At 50.7% G+C, this 19461-nt stretch overlaps 1 protein-coding gene across 1 annotated transcript; it reads left to right on the top strand.

The window, feature by feature from the left end:
* Window positions 1-2153: 2153 nt before the first annotated feature.
* On the top strand, window positions 2154-18427 carry TCOF1 (treacle ribosome biogenesis factor 1; the record flags this gene model as incomplete). The annotated part of the gene is made up of 16 exons (XM_079542326.1): window positions 2154-2264; window positions 2452-2507; window positions 4254-4396; window positions 5039-5145; window positions 5270-5609; window positions 6419-6513; window positions 6987-7214; window positions 7619-7888; window positions 11596-11773; window positions 11937-12082; window positions 14348-14594; window positions 14836-14918; window positions 15633-15861; window positions 16175-16738; window positions 17774-17871; window positions 18392-18427. 16 exons carry the CDS (start codon window positions 2154-2156, stop codon window positions 18425-18427), a joined length of 2931 nt encoding a protein of 976 aa, XP_079398452.1.
* Between the last annotated feature and the right edge of the window lie 1034 nt (window positions 18428-19461).

Genomic DNA, 19461 nt, shown 5'->3' with positions numbered 1-19461 from the left:
TTCAGGCTGAGGTCAATTTTCCTATTTATAATCATGCAGCTGTTTGCTGACTGAATAACTGTATTTATTATTTGGCATGTTTACCAAACGCCTCAAATACCTTCTCTACCTGTAATTGTGGTGCAGAGTACATATATATATATTTCAGATTAGTTCATTCAAGTGGCTTGTGTTACTACCAGGCCCTGCGCTGTGGTTTCCTAAGGGTATTCATGGCTTGAAGGTATCAAACTTTGGACTCGGGTGACCCTGAACTGTAGCAGACACTTGAGGAAAAAATGGAGTCCGTTTTTGAAGTCATTTGTCCGTGGGCTCTCCAGGGTTTAACATTAAGAAATGTGTAGATGTGGTACTTAGGGACACAGTTTAGTGGGCAGTAGGTGGACAGTTGGACTAGGTGATCTCAGAGGTCTTTTCCAAACTTAATGACTCTATGATCCTATACTCTACTTGCCATGCTTGTAAAAAGCACCTTCTGAACATGTTTTCTCTCCATCTACGTTCAACTCTGTCTTCTTCCTTTCCACATTCTACTAGAACTGACCAAAACCAAATCCAACCCCTTTTTCCTGTGACATTAGTTGGGAGAGCTTTGTTGCCTTGGAGAGATCCTCTCCTTTCTGCCCAAAGCATGGGCATCCCTTCCTTCATCTGTAGATTCTTGCACACCATGGAGTATGCAGGGATAGAGGTGGAAGAGGTTGGGTCGGTTTTTCCAATTCCAGAGGCCCCTGAAGTCATCTTCTTCAGGCATTTGCTCCAGGCCGCATTGGCTCTACATGCTCTGCCCTGGTCAGTCCACCACAGGACACACGCTTGAGGGCTTTCTGCCCCAACATGCTTTCCTTACCTGTTTTTTTCCCTCCTTAGCTGGAGAACTGGGTCTCCAAAGCAGATGCTGGCTGATAAGCCTCATGCCTTTGTGCGAGGTCATCCCGGAGCAAGGGAATGCTGTCCTGGTCAGCCACAGCATCACCCTTGCAGGGATGCCACAGCCACATTTACAGCAAGCTTCAATGACTGTCTGTGCCGGAGGAGGTCACCCCTAGAAATGCCTAGCCACGTCTGTGCTTCATTTGCAGGAGCTGTAAACCTGCCACCTGGCTGGTGGCTTTATTGCTTTGGATGATGCTGGTGTCAAAGAAATTTGGTGCGGGAGCCAATTGGAACACAGTCAGTTTTATATTTAATCTTTGCTATAAACGCAAATAAAGGTTCTGTATTTTGAGTGAGTGACAGACAAGCCACGGTCATTATTAAACCTTCTAAAAATAAACCTCTGCTGAAGTGACAGGAGCCAGATTTTTCCTGGAAAGTATCAGCATGGGGAGGGGGGTAACAGGGCAGCGCTTCTGCAACGCAGCCTGCCTCCAACAGCTGCATTGTGTCAGGAGCTCCTTCTTCTCATTGTTTGCTTTGTTTGCCCCCAGAATGCCTGAGCAGATCCTTGCAGCAGCTTCATGTCTATCCAACAGTAAATCACTCCAGAGCAGTGAGGCCTCTGTCCCCACAAGAGGAAAATTTAGTGGCTGTTGCTGAAGTAATCACTGCCTCGTTGGTTATCAGCCCGTCCTTGTTGTGGGAGGTGTCTGATCTCCTGCTGGAATGCAGCAATGTAAGAAGCATCAGCATGCATCCCGAATATCTCTTGAGCTCCCCGGGCCCAGATGGTGCCTGGGTTTTTGCTCCTGAGCACAGCTCTGTTTGCCCCAGAGGTTCCCCCTCAGCCTGGGGCTGGCTGGAGCTCCTCAGGAGAGGCTCGGTGCCCGGTTTGGGTCCCCCTCAGCCAGCCCAGTTCATTTCTGGATTTGGCTTCAGGCTTCAGCTATGCTCCCTGTCCTGCTTTGGGCGCCATCGTGGCTTCCCAGGATTACCCTGCTCAGCTCAGTGGCCACAGTGGGCAAGACACAACCCAATCCCAACGCAGCCCAAACTCAACGCACCCCAACCCCAACCTCAGCTCTAAACCCAACCGCAACGTCAATGCAACCCAACCCCAATGTAACTCAACTCGCACCCCGCAGCATCCCAACCCCGGCCCCTGCAGCCACTTCCGGCACTACATTTCCCAGGAGGCCGCGCGGCCGGAAGCGGACGTGACGTCGCCCAGCGCGGCACGCGGCGCCCGGGGCAGCGCGGAGCTGGGCCGCGCCATGGCGGCGGAGGGCCGCGGGCGACGGGAGCTGCTGGCCCTCATCCACCAGCACCTCCTGCGCACCGGCTACGCGCGGGCGGCCCGCGAACTGCAGGCGCAGCTCGGACAGGTAAAGGGCCGGGCCGGCTTCCATTGGGCTGCGCTCGCCGTGGGCCCGAGGGGCGGCGCGGTGCGGTGCCGCGCGTGTGGGGCCGGGCTCACGGGCAGGGTCTGTGCGCGGGGTTCGCGTGGCCCGGGGCGGTATCGTGGGTGCTGGGAGCAGAACCGGGGGCTGACGCGTGTTTTCTACCCCTCAGAAGTTGCTCCCGTCCCTGGCGACGTCGCTGGAGGAGATCTTCACGCACTGGGAGAAGTGAGTGGGGAGGGAGGGGGCCGGGGGACACGTGTGTCCGTGATTTGCGGGGCTTCCCCTTTGTGTGGTGGCTGTGGTCGGCAGCCTTCCTCCTGTCCTGGTTTCACGTGGTAACGTTTCCTTAGCTTAGGGATAAGTTGTTTCTTAGCTTTGAGATGCTGTTGATGCTGGGATCAGAGGCATGCTTTGCTTTCCCCGTCTCTGTTTCAGTTCCCTTACCAAGCCACGTGCTTTACGCGTGCATATTGATTGCAGCCAGAGTGAGCTGCACGTGGAGAATGGGCAGAGACTCACAGTGCCCCAAGCAAAGCACAGGTAGCACCTGTATCTACCTGAAAGGACCTTAGAATCGTTTGAGTTGGAAGGGACCCTTAGTAACCAACTGATCCAACTCTCCTGCAGTGAACAGGGATACCCACAGCTCCATCAGGTTGCTCAGAGTTTGATTCAGTCTGACACAGAATGTCTCCAGGGATGGGACATCCACCACCTTTCTGGGCAGCAAAGGATCTCCTGCTTCCAGCCAACCCTCTCATGCCCATACTTGTCCATCCCAGTAACTTCTCACATCGTTTTCCAACTGAGTGCTTCCTGTGAACATCTGCAGCACTAAGCCTCCAGCTGTGTGCAGTGAAATATTATTTGTTCTCACCCTCTGCACTTTGATGCAGAGCTGGAAGCTGCAGGCTTGGGGAAGCAGGGTGTCAGTGCAGCTGGGTCTTGGTGCCTGTGCTGAGAAGTGCGTGAGTGAAAGCATTCCTTTGACTGTGCCCCAGCCCTGGGAAGCAGGCGTTTGCTGAAGAGGTGTTTCCTGCTAGGATGCCTCATGCCTTGGTCTTGTTCCTGCAAGAGCAGGAGAAAGCTGGATCTAGATAAGAAAGGAGTAGTGCAAGAACCAGGATTTACAGTTCCTGCCTCCATTAATATTTTGCTTTCTTGGGTGTTGATGCCGACCTTCTTCTGTGCCTGTTGTCATATTACTTTTAAACCCAAGGGATGACAGGGCGCTCACACTGACTGATTCCCAGTTCTGTGGTGTCACCCTTACCTTCTGATTCCACACCACAAGTAGGCCTTTTATTCCTTGCTGGCCCTTGCTATGTCTTCTACATGAGGGATGTGTTGACTTGCGGTTTAATTTATCCAGAAAGTGTCCTGCTTGGCTCAAATGCACTTGTCTGGGTGAGCTGTGATCCTCTAGTTTTGTCACTTCACAGGTTAGAAAATACCTTTCCTCAGACTGTGCTGCAGCTCCTTCCCATCTGACTGAGACCATCCTCTGTGCTGTATTCCAGAAACTCTTTTCAAAGCCAGCCTAGTAGCTGGCATTTGCAGTTTAGGAGCGGCCTTCCTGCTGGACCTGTTTCTTACTGGGGGATGCTGGGTGGGTGAGGGAGGCTGCAGAGCTGCTGAAGTGGTGGGAATGCTGAACAGGTTCAGCCCTGTGCAGGAGGAGTACATGCAGCCCTCAAAGGCTGCTGCAAGGCGAGCACCTGAGGTCACCGCTGCTCTCCTGCATGCGATGTATGGAACGCCTGGTCACACATGGCAAATTCTTGGAGTGATTTCTGTTGTATTACCAGCTGCCAACAAACTGGGCAGGCATTCCTCCCCTCCTTGGGAGCTGTAGAAGAATGACACTTATTTGTCCTCAGGCTTAAGCCTGGCCTGAGAGCGGATGATGTTAAATTTTCCTATTTCTTCTTCATATTTCCCTTTTTTTGACACAAAATCCATTCCCCTTAGAACTCCTTCAAAAGCCAGGAGAAGAAAGCTGAGTGATGAGGAGGCGGCCATCCCAGAAAAGATCAGAGTTCCTGATCCTGTGAGCAGCTCTGAAAGCTCAGAGAAAGAAGAGGATGAGAAAGAGAAGACGAAAACTGGAAATGGTAAGAGCCTGTAAACTCCCTGAATTTCACAGAGTAATAGTGAGGGGTTGTGTGGAGCAGTTCAGTTTGCTTGGCTAGAGAGAATGCATGAAAATCAATGGCTACTCCCTCATGCTCTTAGGACAACAGATTCATCACATTTATCAGATTTATCTCATGTAGAGTTTTTGAAGAGCGCAGATGTATGCTGAGGCCAATAAAAACCTTCTATGATTCACTGGGGAGGGAAGGGATTGGATATTGTAGCTTGGGTGAAGCCTTGGGAAATAAGCCCCAGCTGTCTGCTTGGCTAGCAAAGAAAGGTATTTTCACAGATGAGGGAAGGACCTTTTTATTTGGTCACAAGGGACAGCCCTTGTGCTGCTGACATGGGAGCCATTGGCTTGTGCAGCCTAACAAAAGCCCACCTTCCTCAGGTGTTTTAGCTCAATCTCATCTGCTGTAATACATCCCATGGAACTGTGCAGATTGTGTCTTGGCTGTGGTAGAAGCAAGGCACCTACGTGTTGCAAGAGTAGTGGCTGTGGAGCTGAGGCAGGTGTAAAGATGGGCTCTGCCCTGCCTGCTGGGAGCCTTTGCAGAACAGGGACTGTTCTGATGTGAGGAGGTCTGTCTTCATTTCTCTGTGTCTCTCCTGTGCAGTAACCAACATTTCCCCAGTCAAAAACTCAGCAGTGAATGTAGAAAGCAGTGAAGATGATGACTCTTCATCAGAAGAGGAAACGCCAAGTGGCAAAGGTGCAATTACGGTAAGGGGATGCTGTCTAAGTGTTAGAACTTGTCCAGATGCAAAATTGCTGCTTGAGGTAATGCTTTGTCCAGTTTAGCCCCTCATTTTTTCTATAGACTTCTAATTTCTTTTGTTTTCTGTAGGTGACACCAGCTGTGGTGAGTGGCAAAGCTGCCAACTCCTTGCATTCTCCTGTTAAACCCACTGCTCCAGGCAGTAAAGTAGCAGCGTCCTCTGCTGCAAACAGAACTGTGCTCTCAAATAAGCAGCAGCCCAGTGCATCAGTTGCGACCCCAGCCAAGGCTGGGCAGAAACTGCCTGGTCCTGGGAAACCTGGACGAGCTGTAGCAGCCGTGAGCCAAGCAGTACAAAGCAAAGCTCCAGTAACGACCAAAGCACCAGAAAGCTGCAGCAGCAGCAGCTCATCAGAGAGTGAGGAGGAAAAGGAGACACCGACTGTGAAGGCCTCAGCCCCCAAAGTGGGTAAGGAGCCTGCAGGGCAGAGTGAATGCATGTGTTGTGCTCTGCCTTCACCACAGATCAGATCCCTGCCGTATCATAGCACGTTGCTTTCAGTTCCCTTGCTGGAAAGCTCAAAGCAGTTGCTCCTGGGGAGACTGCAAGAATACTGCAAAGCAGGCAGCTCTGGAGCTCTGTGGGATGAATCCAGCATGCTTGCTTCCATTTTGAGTAGCAGATGTTGTGCTAAGGAGTCTGTCTGCATCTCTGTCACCATTGTGCTCTGCAGGGCTGGAGGTGAATGTAGCATATCTGAACAAGATGCAGCACTAATGCAGTAGACACTTCCAGCTTCGAAGACAGGCACTTGAGCATCTTTGGTTGCTATTGCAAAGTGATTATTTTAGGGTATTTTGTTGTCTTTAGGGGGGAAATCTCTTTTACTGCTTTGTTTGTTGGAGGTGAGGAACGTGTTGCAAAAGCTCTTCAAATGGTCCTTCTCTTGACTTTTTTCAGAGGAGGTTCAGCCAGGCTAGGGTGCCCCTGCAGGGAGCTGTGTGTAGCTGGACGACTCCCTGCATGATCAGAGAGAAGTCAGAAAGGGATTTCTCATCTGCCTGTATTTGGGGGAGCTGTGTTTGTGGGTAGATGCTTGCCTGGAGAAGCAGTTCCTAGCAGGCAGCTGATGTTTTTGGAAAGACTAGGCTCTCTTCCCTGCAAATCTCTCTCACTGCTGCTTGTTTTGTTTTCCGGACTTCAAAAGCTGCATTAGCATCGTGCTCAGGGAGCTGAGAGCAGGCAGCAGCTGTGTTGTCTCCCTTCTCATGTTTCAGAGCTGAAGCAGGCAGCTGGGGAAGCTGAGAGCAGCAGTGAGGAATCAAGTGATGAGACATCATCTGAGGAGGAGCTTGCGACCACAGCAGTCCAGGTAACCTCTCAGAGTCTTCGTCCCCAAGAAATCAATTCCCTTCTCTTGAAAGGGAGAGAAAATGCTGCAGTGCTCAGTTCTCTGAGAACATCCCTTTCATCCCTGGAGGCATAAAATCCCCAAATCCAAGACCACAGAAACATGCTGTGTAGCTGAGAGCTCCACTAATCTCTGTCAGCAGCAAATGCTTCATTCCAATTTCTCCCAGTACCTGAAGTGGAAGGAGATTCTTTGATCTGTAGGAAGTGATTAAACATAACTGTACAGATGTGACTTGCAGAAGGAGGACAGGTTGGCCAAGCTGTCTATGGACAAGTGGCTTGCTTCAAGTGCCCAGTTTTGTAGTCTGAACGAGCCTTTCCTGATCAAAGGCAGTGTGGTGACCTTGCTTAACCAGATTCTGCAATTATGACAGAGCCAGTTTCTTCTCTCCTAAGTGTGTAAGATTCTCCTTTTCTTCCTCCTGTTCCCAGGCACAACCAGCTGTTAAAGCAGTGCAGGTTAATTCAACACCTGTGAAAAGTGCACCTGCTACTTCAGTGTCCACCAAGAAGAGCAGCACAGTGAAGCAAAAAGCAGTGACACCAAACCAGACTGAGCACGGCTCCGAAGCGGCTCCAGTGGCTGCAAAGCCTGATGACACCTCAGAGAGCAGCGACTCGTCAGACAGTGGAAATGAGGAGCCTCCATCAGTAACCCAGGTGCATCTGTCTGACACTGTCCTTGCATGCCTCTCCAAGGCTGGGAATTGCCATGGTTGGATTTGTCTTTCAGCTATAAGTTACAATAAATGGCATATAATTTGGCAAGCTAGCACAGCTTAGCTTCCTTCCTGTGGAGAGATCTCCAACTTGCGTCAGTAGAGGTGACTGGTAATATCAGAAGGCTGATGAAGAATGTCTGGTCTTATTTCCTTATCTTGGGATGCTGTCCCCAGGCAGCTGGGTGAAAGGATTTCTTGTCTCTTCTTCCAGCTGCTGACTTCCTTCAGCATTTGTCTATCCCAGGGGGCTCTGAAATCTTTCCTTGATTACAGTCTGAGGAGATTAATTATGCAACCATGGAATTTGCCTTCTTTCACACTGTCCTTTCTTGTCTTGTCCAGTCAAAGCCATCCTTAAAAACCTCCCAAGCCATCCTATCCCCAGTGAAAACCACACCAGCAGCATCACTCTCCAGCAAAGCGGCTCCAGCAAAAACACTTCCACTGTCCCAAGGGAAGCAAGCACCAAAAACAGCAGCGCTAAAGCAAGCTAAAGCCACGCCAGGAAGGACTGCTGCTCCTGCAAAGCCAGCTGAAAGTACAAACCCGGCAGAGAGCACTGACTCTTCAGGCAGTGAAGAGGAGGATCTGCCTGTGCCTGTCAGCCAGAAGGTGGGTGATAGTGCATTCAGCTCACACGGGCTGCACAAAGCAGTTGTTCAGCCATTAAATGCTACCACTGATCAGTTCAGGTTGATGATTAGACTTGATGATCTTGAAGGTCTTTTCCAACCTAAAGGATTGCACGATTCCTAAGGATTGTCAGGATCTTCTATGCAGGACACCATTGCAAGAACTGTTGGAAAACACAAGCTCAGCTGAGGAGCAGTGTCCCAGCAGCAGCATCTGTGTGTAGGGAATAGATGCCAAGTGCCTCTTGGGAACTAGTCTGATTCTGACTGATTCATTGCAATTGTGCCTTCCCCCTCTGGAGCGGGCCTTGTGAGGGGTTGTCAGTGGTTTGGTCTTGCTTGATTCTCCTGTGCTGTGCAGTTGTTTAGAGCTCTCTCAGGAGCTCAGACTAAAGGCAAATCCCTTTGCGAAAGCATCCTCAGCTGTGAGAGCATCCTCAAGTCCATTGTATGGATTCTCACTGCATTGACTCTGAGCTGCAGAGCCTTTTGGGAAGTGCCCTGAAAACAGTGTTTTGGAGATGGTAGTTATTATCTGCTGGGGAGGAAGGGAATCCAGGGGCAGAGCCTCACGTGTCCTTACAAGGAGGCTCTTTGTCAACCTGTCCTTTCAGGATTGATAGGCAGGAACCAGAGAGGCTCTGCATTTTTTGTCTTTATAGCCTTGGTCTGCTGAGGTGGGTGGAGGGGGATGCTTCTCTAACAGTTGGCTCTGTGCTGCTCTCTTCCTGCATTATTATACATAAAGATTCAGCTTTGAGTGGCAGGAGCAGCTATCTTGATAGCTGGGTGTATAATCAATGAATATGCAGATGTTATAATATGAAATAAACAAGAGAGTTTGGCTAAGCAGCTATTATACCAAAAAGAGAATAAATAAGAGTGCTTACCCTTGTCCTGGGCTTGCTGTAAAACTCCAAAGGAGGGATCTCTAGAAAGAGGTCCTTTCCCACTGGTAGTCAGCTCTTATATGGGTCTAGCAGAGGTGGAGCCAGGCTTCACCCCTTCCAGCAGCACAGGTGAATTGCCTTCACCTGTGCTCCCAGGGCTGACTCATTGCTCGCCTCAGGTGATCAATCAGAGGTTCAGGCTGTGGTTCAGCAGCTCCCATACACTGGGCTATGAAGGATTCACTGTAAAACTATTGAGACTCGTCCATTCTAGAAGGGGTGCCGCTGAAGGACAGACTGGGGTGGCTTTATTTTCCCCCTGTGTTGGGTTGAAGCTGGCAGCAGCAAGTACTGTCTTGCCAGTGGCTGTTTAACCACTTCAGCATCTTCCCTCTTGCAAAGTGGCAATTACCCTTCACTACACGTAGTTAGCAAAGAAGAGCTTGTCATCAAGGGAGCTCTATTTTTGCCAAACAGGCTGTTTCTTCTTGTGTTAGTAGCCTGAAGACAGGGACCTTAAGTGAAGCCTGAAGATTAAACCGTTAGGCTTAGCTGTGTCCACAGTCCTGTCCTCCCTGTCAAACTCTTAGCTCATCCTCACCATCTGCTACTTGGGCATATGCTAACCACTGACTTGCTGTATCCTGCAACTTCCTCTGGCTTCTGTGCAAGATCCAAACAGATACAGAGCGTTGGAAGCTGCTTCATCTTTCCCTGTGGGGGTGGATTAGCACAATTAAAATGAACATCATGCCTAAATGGAACTGCTTAATTGGTATGTTTACCCCTGAAGACTCAGGAATATTTAGTCAAAGAAGTTGACAAGGTGTTTGCTTATTTTTGGAGGGGAGGTTGGTGGTGGGGGGACAGAACAGACTGACCTTAAAGAGCCGATGAGCTGCCTTTCTTTCGGAAATGTCAGTTCTGCTCTGCTTTCCTGTCTCCTTAACACTGTGGGCCAAAGATGGCACACAAGCTCACCGTGGACAGGCTTCTGTTTCTGCTTACCAGGACGGGGTGTGAGCTGCATAAAGACACGTGCTGGGAACTTGTGTCATTCCTGAGCATCCCAAAGAAACCTACGCAGACTGTGCTGGTGGAAGCTGTATCTGCAGGTTTTTGTCTTAGACTGCAGGTCCTGTGCAGGGAGGCCAGATCTCCCATGAGCTGGAAAGTCTTTCCCTCCCCGAATCCTGTCCCTGTGCTCACTTGCAGGTGTCAGTACTCCCTTCACTGTGTCGTGACACAGCTGAGCTATTGATTTCAGTCCTGATACGCTGGTGGCACTTCTATGGAGGAATGTGATTGTTACAGTTTGCTCATTGCACGTGGCTTGGCGTTGCTTCCCCCTCTTGTCATGCAGAGCTGCATGATGCAAATGGACCCAGTGGAGTGACAGATGGGTTGTGCAGGAGCTGAGTCATCACTCGTACTGATCCACAGGCAGCTCCTGGTTTGGGGACTGAAGAAGGAGCAGGAAAAATGATTTCCTCTTGAGTTATTTTCCTCCTCTCTGAGTTACTGCAGTACCTGTGACTCTAAGCTGTCAGAACCCCCTGCCTGTGTTACTCTGCTCAGCCACGCTGCTGGCCTGATTCTGTCTGGAGCCATGCCATGGGACGTGGTGGCCGTCAGCCATCTGGCAGTGACCAGGATCAGGTGGATGGAGGGACCTTGGCTTCTGCCCAGGAATATGTGAGGAATCCCAGGGCTGTATAAAGGCTTATAGTGGTTTCTCTGTGGATGCTGTGTTTGTTCAGTGCCAGGATTCCTCCATCTAGTTCTTCCATAGGTCTTTTCTAATCTCTTCTGAAGTTAGAAGGCAAAGCAGCCCTCCTGCACGGGGATAAGCCAGTCCTGGTGCTGTGAAGGTCTTAAAAGGGAGCGACTGGGGTTTGATCTCGGTGGATTTTTGCTTTGCACAGCACTGCCTGGGAAGGAAAGGGAATGGAGCTAATGCATTCATGCAGACCATGTGAACTCTACTGCTGTCTTCAAGCACTTCTCTCTTCAGCACTGCAAGTCTGGCCTCTCTCCTGGAGATAGTGACTCACTGGAATCAAAACAAAACAGACAAGTGGGGTTTGCTGCCCCCCCCTCCCAAGTGCTTTTGGAGGTTTCTGTTTCTCTAAGCAGAGTCAAAATGTGCTTGGCTTGTTCCGAGTGCTGTTCTGTAATGGGATAAACATGCAGATGCTGTTGTCTGTTTAGTGTTTGGCTTGGAGATGATAAACACTGCCCCAGTGGCAGCCCTCTGTGGGGCTGTGCCAGGAAGCACAATAGGCTCCATCCTCCTGTGAGGCGGCTGGGCTGCTGCTCTCGGCTGCTGGCCATGGCTGGTGGAGGGTTGAGGGCAGGCAGGGCTGGGTTTGCAGCGTCGCAGGACTGGGAAATGGGGATGGCAGGGGCTGTGCAGCGGGGCAGGAGTCTGTCTTACCCTCCTGCAGCAGAGCCCGAGGCACGGCACCAAGCAGTCTGTCAGCATGCGGGTTGAAGGGGGCTGCCTGCTCTGCAAAGCGTGATGCTGCTCTTTGGCAGAACAGCCCAAAGATGAGCGATGAGCGGAGTAAACTGAGTGGGTGCAGAGCACTGTGAGCTTGGAGAATATCTGCGGGTGCTGCAGCTACCAGATCTCTCAGCAGGCACTCTCCCTCTGTCACTGCTAGCCTCCAGCAGTGTGCAGGAGGGATGTCTGCAGCCTTTTGCCCAAGCTGCGAGAGTACATCCCAGTTGAGTTGCCGGGTTCTTTTTTGTACTAATACCATATTCCTGGGACTGTGTTTCTTTTTTTGTTCAGAGGTTACCAGAACAGCCTGGGTCCGTTCCCAGCCTGAGCCAGGCTGCTAAAGCCACGACTCCTCAAAAGGCAGTGGGAAGCACCTTGAAGAATGAGAGCTCTGAAAGTGGAAGCAGCGACTCGTCTGACAGTGAGGAGGAGACTCCAGTGCCACAGATACAGCCTGCACTGCCTGCTGGTGAGTCTCATGTAGTGACCAGGATCCCTCGCCTTCATCCTCGTGGTTTCCTTTTCTACCCTGTAAATGGAACCGCCTGGCCTGTTGATGATAACTCTTGTTTTCCATGGCTTTCCAGGACAACTCTTTCTCGTAGTAACAATCTCACATGCCTTTTCTGCAGTGAAAAGCAATGCTACGCCCCAGCCAACGAGTGTGAAGAAAGCACCGGCACCCACACCAGCCCCAGCCCCAGTTCTGTGTATGGCCAGCAGTGATGACTCCAGCGAGGAGTCGGATTCTGATGAGGAAATAGTCCCTCCCACACAGGTAAAGAGCTGCTGACCTGCTGAGTGTGGGTGTGAGGAGGTATCTCAGGACTGTCAAAGGTAGTTGAGTGGGTGGTAGATGGTGCAAAGAGGAGCCCTTTTCTCAGCTGGATCAGGGTTTCTTGGCAGCATCCCTGGGGCTCAGTGACCCCATCTCTGGATGTGCACTTCGGCAAGCTTGGTGTACATGAGAGTAGTGAAGGGTGTGAATATTTTGGCAGGAACACGACTAGATGTGTGAGGCCAGAGCTTCTCTGGGTCTGTGTTCCTTTTGCCCTACTCCACGGAGTTAAACAGACTGGAAAGGCAGCCAAGTCCTTGCAGGCAGAGTTTTTCCATGAGCTTGGTAGCTGGATTTCCCCGTTTCCTCCCAAACCCTTTGCAGGGGATGCAGCTGGTGCTTTTTGCTGCTTACCATTCCTCAGTAGGCTGGACAGATTGTGTTGAAGGGAGGCACAGTGCACTTGCTGCCTTTCAGCCAGAGGAAGAGTCAGATCCCTACTTTTGAGAGTGGAAATGACCCCATATCTGTGCCAAAGGCACTCCTGAATGTTCATGAAGCCAATCCCAGCTCTCAGTTGAGTCTCTTCATGCCATGTCTCTCTCTCCATGCTGGTACTATAGGGCTATAGCTGAGCTCTGTGGGGGCTTGAACTGCTTCTGCATGAAATTATTCTGGGTGTCTCTGCACCCCTTAAGCCCAAGAAAAATCCATGTGAAAAAGCTTTCACTGTGGAGTGTGGTTGTCATTCCTACATGATGGGGGCTTGGGTGCTTAAAGGAGCTGGAGAGAGGGTTGAGTGGCCAAGTGCTCTTCTTGTCCTATTTGTCTACACGTACATATCCCCTTCTGGCCAGCACCCTTGCTGGGAAAGGGAGAAGAGGAGCATTCAAGGAAATCCTTCCCCATGTTGGCTATTGCTATGGCCAATGGAAAGGCTGCTTCCTACCCAACTGATTGGCAAGCAGCCAGCCTGAGAGTCCTTGATTAAAGCTTTTTATTTATAATACCAAGACTGTATAAAATAATGCAGTTGCTGCAACTTGAGCTCTGTGCAAGACAGCTGAGAGCTCTCATTGGCAGTTCTCTGTTTTGTGCAGCGTTGCCTTCTTTTCTGAAAGCCAGATGTTGTGTGAGAAATGTCAGCCCACAAAGACCCAGCTTGTCAGAGATGGTGAGAGGGAGGGCTGCTCACGTAGCCTTATTTGTAACACAAACCAGGAGGCTGAGAGTTCCTTTGCTGCCCCTGCTGGGGTTTGTGTCTTGGACCTGATGTCAGTGTCTGATTTCCATGCCCGTGGCTCTTCTATTTTTAACCTCTCTTACGTTAAGTTTGATGAGATGCTTCAAGTGTGAGGAAACACAACTGCTTCTTGTTAATTTGCTCTTTAATCCGTGACTTGCTTGTGGACCTGAAGGCAGATTCGACCTGCAGTTGGTGTCCTTGCTTTATCTCTGTTGCTAATTAACCCTGAATGTGTTGTACCAGTATGTAAGAGAGTCCAGGCGCCTGCTCTGCAAAATAGAGTCTGCAGTAACAATCTTGCTAGTGCTGCCCTGGATAGATATCTGTGGTTTGCAAGCACATCGTACTGTGTCTGTGAGCCTTCTGTAGGATTGCTTTTTTGGCACCAAGCTAATGCAGTAGGCACATGCAGGGTGCTGGCCATGCATGAGAGCTCACAGTAGACAAAGCTGACCAGTGAGGAAAGCAGAATAAGAGCATTAGAGCTGTGCTAGATGGAGGAGGTAGCAGTGGATTGGTGTGTGCTTCTGTCTGTTTTCTCTCCAAGTTGTGCTCTGTCCTATTTTTCTTTCATATCTATTTTAGACTCTATCCCAGCAGAACATCAAACCAACCAAGGTTTCAAGCACAGTGGCTGCCAAGGCTAATGCCACACCACCTTCGGGGAAGGGAATAAAAGCACCTCCTATCCCTTCAATTTCCAGAGTGTCTGAGAGCTCAAACAGTGATTCCTCAGAGAGCAGCACAGTGGTGGGAGAGGTAAAGACAGAGGAGATGAATGTGGGGAGCTTCCCTGGGGAGAGTGGGCAGAGGGGGTGAGCGAGCTGGAGCTTGAGGCTGGTGCATTGTCCTCTTCTGCAGGAGAATGCTCAGGAAGGGGGAAGATTGCTCTATTAAAATAGAGAACCACTGTTATTGCACTGATATTGCCAAGCCCAACTGTTCTAGGCTGCTTTGTCCAGTTACGAGCATGAGCAAATATTCCTTCTTCCATATGCATTTCATCTTTCTCCCCTTAGGCTGTTCCTCCTCCTTGCTTAAAGCAGACAACTCCCACGGGGAAAGCTCCTCCAGCCAGCCCTGCTGCCCCGCAGGCTGCTTCCATCCTGAGAAGCCCCACTGCCAAGTTGAAGAAGCCAGGCCTGCAGCCAGCACAGGATGCCAGGCTGAGCCAGACTGCACTGCTCACCCAAGCAGAGGACAGCTTGGACAGCAGCAGTTCCTCTGACAGTGACGAGGAGACACCCAAGCAGCCTCCCAAACCTGGTCAGTTCTCCCAAAAAGATGCTCTCAGTGCTGTGGGCCAGGCCAGCTTTTTGTTCCCCTGTAGGAGGCATGGCTCCTTCACATTAGTGGTTGGAGAGTGATTTCTTCTCTCCAGCTCTGCAGAGGGCTTCCCTTTGTATGGAGAAGGCCTGTTGGTGGCAATCCTCATGTGCTGGGTAGGCGAACTAGCCCTGAGTAAGCAGTGGTGGGTTTAATGGGGTGAACTGTGCTTCTCCAGCAGGGCTGCTGCAGAAACCAGGAGGGACTGAGCCAGATGACAGCTCCTCGTCAGATTCCAGTGAGGATGAAGAGGCAGTATCACAGGTATTGTACCTGAGCAGGCTGTGGGATCCATCTTGCAGCTGACTCCTGAGTAGCAGAGAAAGGGTTGTTTTCCACCATAGCAAATGGAAAGCTGGGGTAGGTTTGCTAGGAGGAAAGTGTAGTGCAGCGAGCAGGGCTTTCTTGTGTGGGAAGGCACAGGCTTTGAAATCTGGAATGCTTCCCCAGGCAGCCAAGCCTTGGGTTCAGAGCTTTCCCTGCAGATGGGAGGAGCTGGTGCCTAGCAAGGGTTAAAACAAGAGAACTGGTGCGTAGTTCCAATAGCAGCAGGATTTTTCCCCCTTTTTATTTGTAACTTAACCCCTGTCCAAACCATTACATTCCCTGTGTAAGTAATGTGCAGGGCGTGCAGCACATCTGCAGTGCATTAGCTGTGCGTGGGTGCACGCTAATGGCCAGGAGCCTTCCCCAAGTCTGCTTTACTGGGTGGGAACAAAGGAGAGACCCTATCACCATCAGCTCTTGCTGTTGCAAGCTCAGGGTCTGTCTGTGCTAGCTCCCTCTCCTGGCAGCCCTGCCTTGCCACAGTCTCTCTGCAAAGCTGATTGAACCACGCATTATCACTCTGCAGGTGGCCAAAGTGGGGGCCCTTCACTTGGAGTACGGGTACAATATCAGCAGAGAGAGATCTATGTACCTGGTGTGAGGGATGCTGCTCTGCTGTGCTGTCTCCTCAGTGTGTCTGTGCTGTTTCAGTCCCTCCTCACAGGTTATGTGAGCCTCTCCAAGAGCCCAGCAGCACCTCAGACACCAAAGACGGTTCCCCCCCAGCCTGTAGGCAATGCAGGGCAAGGGAAAGCAGCTGTGAATGCCAACAGCTCCCTCGCCAAAGTCTCCACGAAAGCAGCCCCAGCTGACAGCTCCAGCAGTGACAGCAGTGACTCTGACACGGACGTCGAGCAGGTGTCTGCAAACCACAAAGCAGGTGGGTCCTTTGGCAAGGCTGGGAGTCTGCCTGGCACAGGAGCAGAGCTGTGTTGGCGCAGGAGAGTGACACTGGGACCAGGCCCTGCTCCCGTAGTGTCTCCACTGCAAAACCCAGCGTGGGGTGCTGCTGCCGTCTGCTGGCTTCCCCTGGCCATGACGCAGCTATCTCTGCTGTAGCTGGGATGGCCAGCAGATTTTTGCTTTGGAGGGAGAACTGGGTATTTGTCTTCACATGTGTATTCCTCTCCTCTGCTAACTGTGGTGTGGGAATGCTCCCAGAGTTGTCATCTCTCTCGTCACTTTTTCTGCAGAAAGCAAACCTCCTCTGGGTCAGGAAGCCACAGGAGCATCCAACAAAGAGAAGGGGGCAGGAAAAATTGATGCAAGTCATGCCAACCCCAAGCATTCCCCATTCAAGAAAGCCCTGGCTGCGAAAGAGAATGATGTTGAGGCAAAAGAGACGCAAGCAAACCCATTGCCATCTGCACTGCTTTCAACCCCACAGCCAGAGGAGTCAAGTTTGGGGAGTAAAAGTGAGGTCACCACTGCTGCTGGAGTTCCTGCAGTGCAAACACCAGAAGGGTTGGAAAAGAAGAAGAAGAAAAAAGAGAAAAAAGAAAAGAAGGAAAAGAAGAAAACTTCCTCCACAGCAGACAAGGCTGTGAAAACATCTAAGGGCAAAGACAAAGAGAACAAAAAGCAGAAAGCATCTCAGAAGCGGAAACGGCCAGGAGAGGACGGGGCTGTAGGACAGCCCAAGGAGAAGAAGCGGAAAGGACAAGCTAACGAAGAAGTGCCCAAAAAGAAGAAAAAGAAAGCAGCTGATGACCCAGAGAAGCCACCAGACAGCAAGGAAAAGAAAAAATCAAGTAAAAGTAAGTTTGCATGTTGTGTGGGGCTGCATTTGCAGTAGGTTCTTGCAGCTGATGGGTGCTCAGCCTCTGTTGCAGGGCAACCACCTTCCCATTAGCCTTGTCTCATTCCTTTCTGGCCCACTCAAAGCCAGTGCAAGGTTTTTAACTCCCCACTTCAGTATTTTTTCTGCATTTCAGCATCAGGTCGTACTGCAGGCAGCCAGCTGGGCTCTCCTGCCTCTGTCCCACATCCAGCACAGCACGAACCGTGTAATACTTGCATTGATCCTTGCTGTTTGCAGAGCAAACTGATGTCCCTATGCAAATGTCATGGGATGACCTGTCTCATGGTTTTCTCCTTTCCTGGCCTTTACAAGGGCTGGAAGTATCCAGCTCAGGGCTGGCAGGGGGTTGAGGTGAGTCTGTGCCGAACTGCCTGAGGCCTCCTTGTGCACCTTGTGATGCTGCCCGTCTGCACTGGGCTAACACAAGGGCATTTTTTTATCCTTTGCAGCTCAGAATCCATTTGCAAGTCATAGCTATTGTGGGCTTCTTATGAGAGAGAAAGAAGATGGAATGGGTGGGCCAGATCTGCTGGGCTTTCTGTTCTGCAGAGATGCACCCCTTCATTTTGGAGGAGACAGCCTTGCCTGTCAGCCTCTGTGTGGGCTGTTGCACAGACATGCACTGGAGCTTCTTGGTACAGTCGTGCTCAGCTGAAACTTGTGTCCATCTGGTGCTGGTAGCTCCCCTTGCTTTGGTTTCTGGCACGCGCTCAGCTGCCCCAGCACTGAAACAGTTCCTCAGGGTGGTTGGACAGCAGCAAGTGGGAAGAAGGGCATCCTGCCTAATTCTGCCCACACGAGTGCAGGGATCAAACTAGTCAGGCCTGAGGGTACTGGGGTGGGCATGGCTTCCTTGTGGCGCAGCTCTGCTCTCACCCAGAGATGCTGCCATGGATTGAATGTGATCAGAAACTCACCAGGAACGCCTCCTCCTCAAGCAGGAGCTCTTCATGTCCCCTCACAGAGGTCTTAGTTGGCTTTTCTTTCCCAGAGAAAAAGACAGGAAAAGAAAAGAAGAACAAAAAGATGCCCACAGAAGGGGAGTCGACAGCAGATAGCTTTGCTGAAGTTCACAAGAAGAAGAAGAAGGTATGGGGGAGACCTGGGGCAGGGTGCCATGGGAACAGCCATTCTGAGGAGCACTTGTAATGCTCATTCCTGCAGCACGTGAGGCTGGAGGGGAGCAGAGCCATGTCCTGGCCTTGCTGACGGTACAGAGCCTCAGTACAAAAAGCTGACCTCTGGTTGTTTGGGATTGGGGTGGATTGAAAAAAGGCTTTTTCCTGTATCCGCCAGGGAAGATACTTTCCCTTGAAAGGAGCAGACCCTGAGGCCCTTTTGTTTTCAGGGAGCATGCCTGAGTAAGAGCTCTTTCTTCACTGTCTGTTCATCTAGCTGTTGTCAGCAGGAACTGGAGCTCCTGAGGGCTTTGCAGGCTGTTGCATCCCATGCCAACGGCTGGGAAAGGGTGGCAGAGAGAGACAGAGGGCGTTCCTTGTCATCGATCTGTCCTTGGCATCTGAGGAGCATCTGTGGCTCTTGGCTCTGCTCGGTACTCCGTGTTTGTGATGCAGATACGCTGATTTATTTTTTACCCTTTCCTTTTTAGAAGAAGAAAACAGCTGAGCCGGAAGGATTGTTGTGAGAAGGTACATGGCCCGTGGGAACTATCAGTCGGTACCTCTGAGCGGCGGTAACCTTGGCCAAATTCAGTGCTCCTGAGCCAGTCTTGGGAAGACCTTGTGTCCTCTAACCACCCACTCTGTGAGGCAGCCTGGCCCTGTATTAGAGAGCCAGGGAGTGGAACAGAATAAGGGAAGTCATACAGAAGCGTGCTGGCTTCTCTGGATGTTTGACCTCAACTCTTTAGCTGCTGAAATCCGGATGCCCAGCCTAGATGTTGCTGTCCTCTGTCACCAGCAGAGATAAGTGGCCTCTGGCAGCGTCTGTCTGTCCTGGCTGACCACAGGGAGCTTGGAAAAGTCATGTGGATGAGCTGGTGAAGTTCTGGCCATCTGGAAGTGGACCAGATGAATCTGCCTCCACTCTGCTCAGCTGTACGGCTGTTCTCTTCACTATCCCTAATTCTCTTAACTCCTTTCCCCAAAGGTACCGCATCCCTGTGATTAAGGATTTATGGGTGAAGATCAAACAGAAGAGTGGAAAAGGAAGCTCATCAGCAGAATTCCCACTTCTTTTTCTTTTATAAATAATAATTTATATCTTCTTTTAACTGTGACTTTTAGAGCAGAGTGACGTAACTTTCTGCCTCCTGTCCTGCTGGGGCCCAGAGCTGTGTTTATTGCCCTCCCTGACAGCTCACGTGCTGCACTAAGAACCGAACCGAGGGAGATGGTTTGACCAGAGAAGAGCCTGCAGAAACTGCTTTCCTCCTAACTGACGCCCAGCCACCTTTTTTCTCTTCACAGAGTTATATTTTTAAGAGAAACTTTTACTCTCTTTTTTCCTTCTGTGATTTGTGGTGTCAGACCTTTCACTACCTATGGAAGAGAGCTCTTTGGGTTTAGTTTTTATTCTAACAAACACTGACGGCAATAGTTATTGTGTCCCTGGAGTTGCACTGAACAGCTGCGTCCACAGCTGTTCTCAGCCAAGGCTGCATTTTTTTGTTTCTTTTTTTTTATGGAATACAGAATAAAAGAGGAACGGTGAGACTTT

The sequence above is a fragment of the Tetrao urogallus genome (genome assembly GCF_951394365.1).
Source record: "Tetrao urogallus genome assembly, chromosome: 14".
NCBI lineage: Eukaryota > Metazoa > Chordata > Aves > Galliformes > Phasianidae > Tetrao > Tetrao urogallus.
Note: the sequence above shows the minus strand (reverse complement) of the source record. Positions and strands in the feature narration are given on the sequence as shown.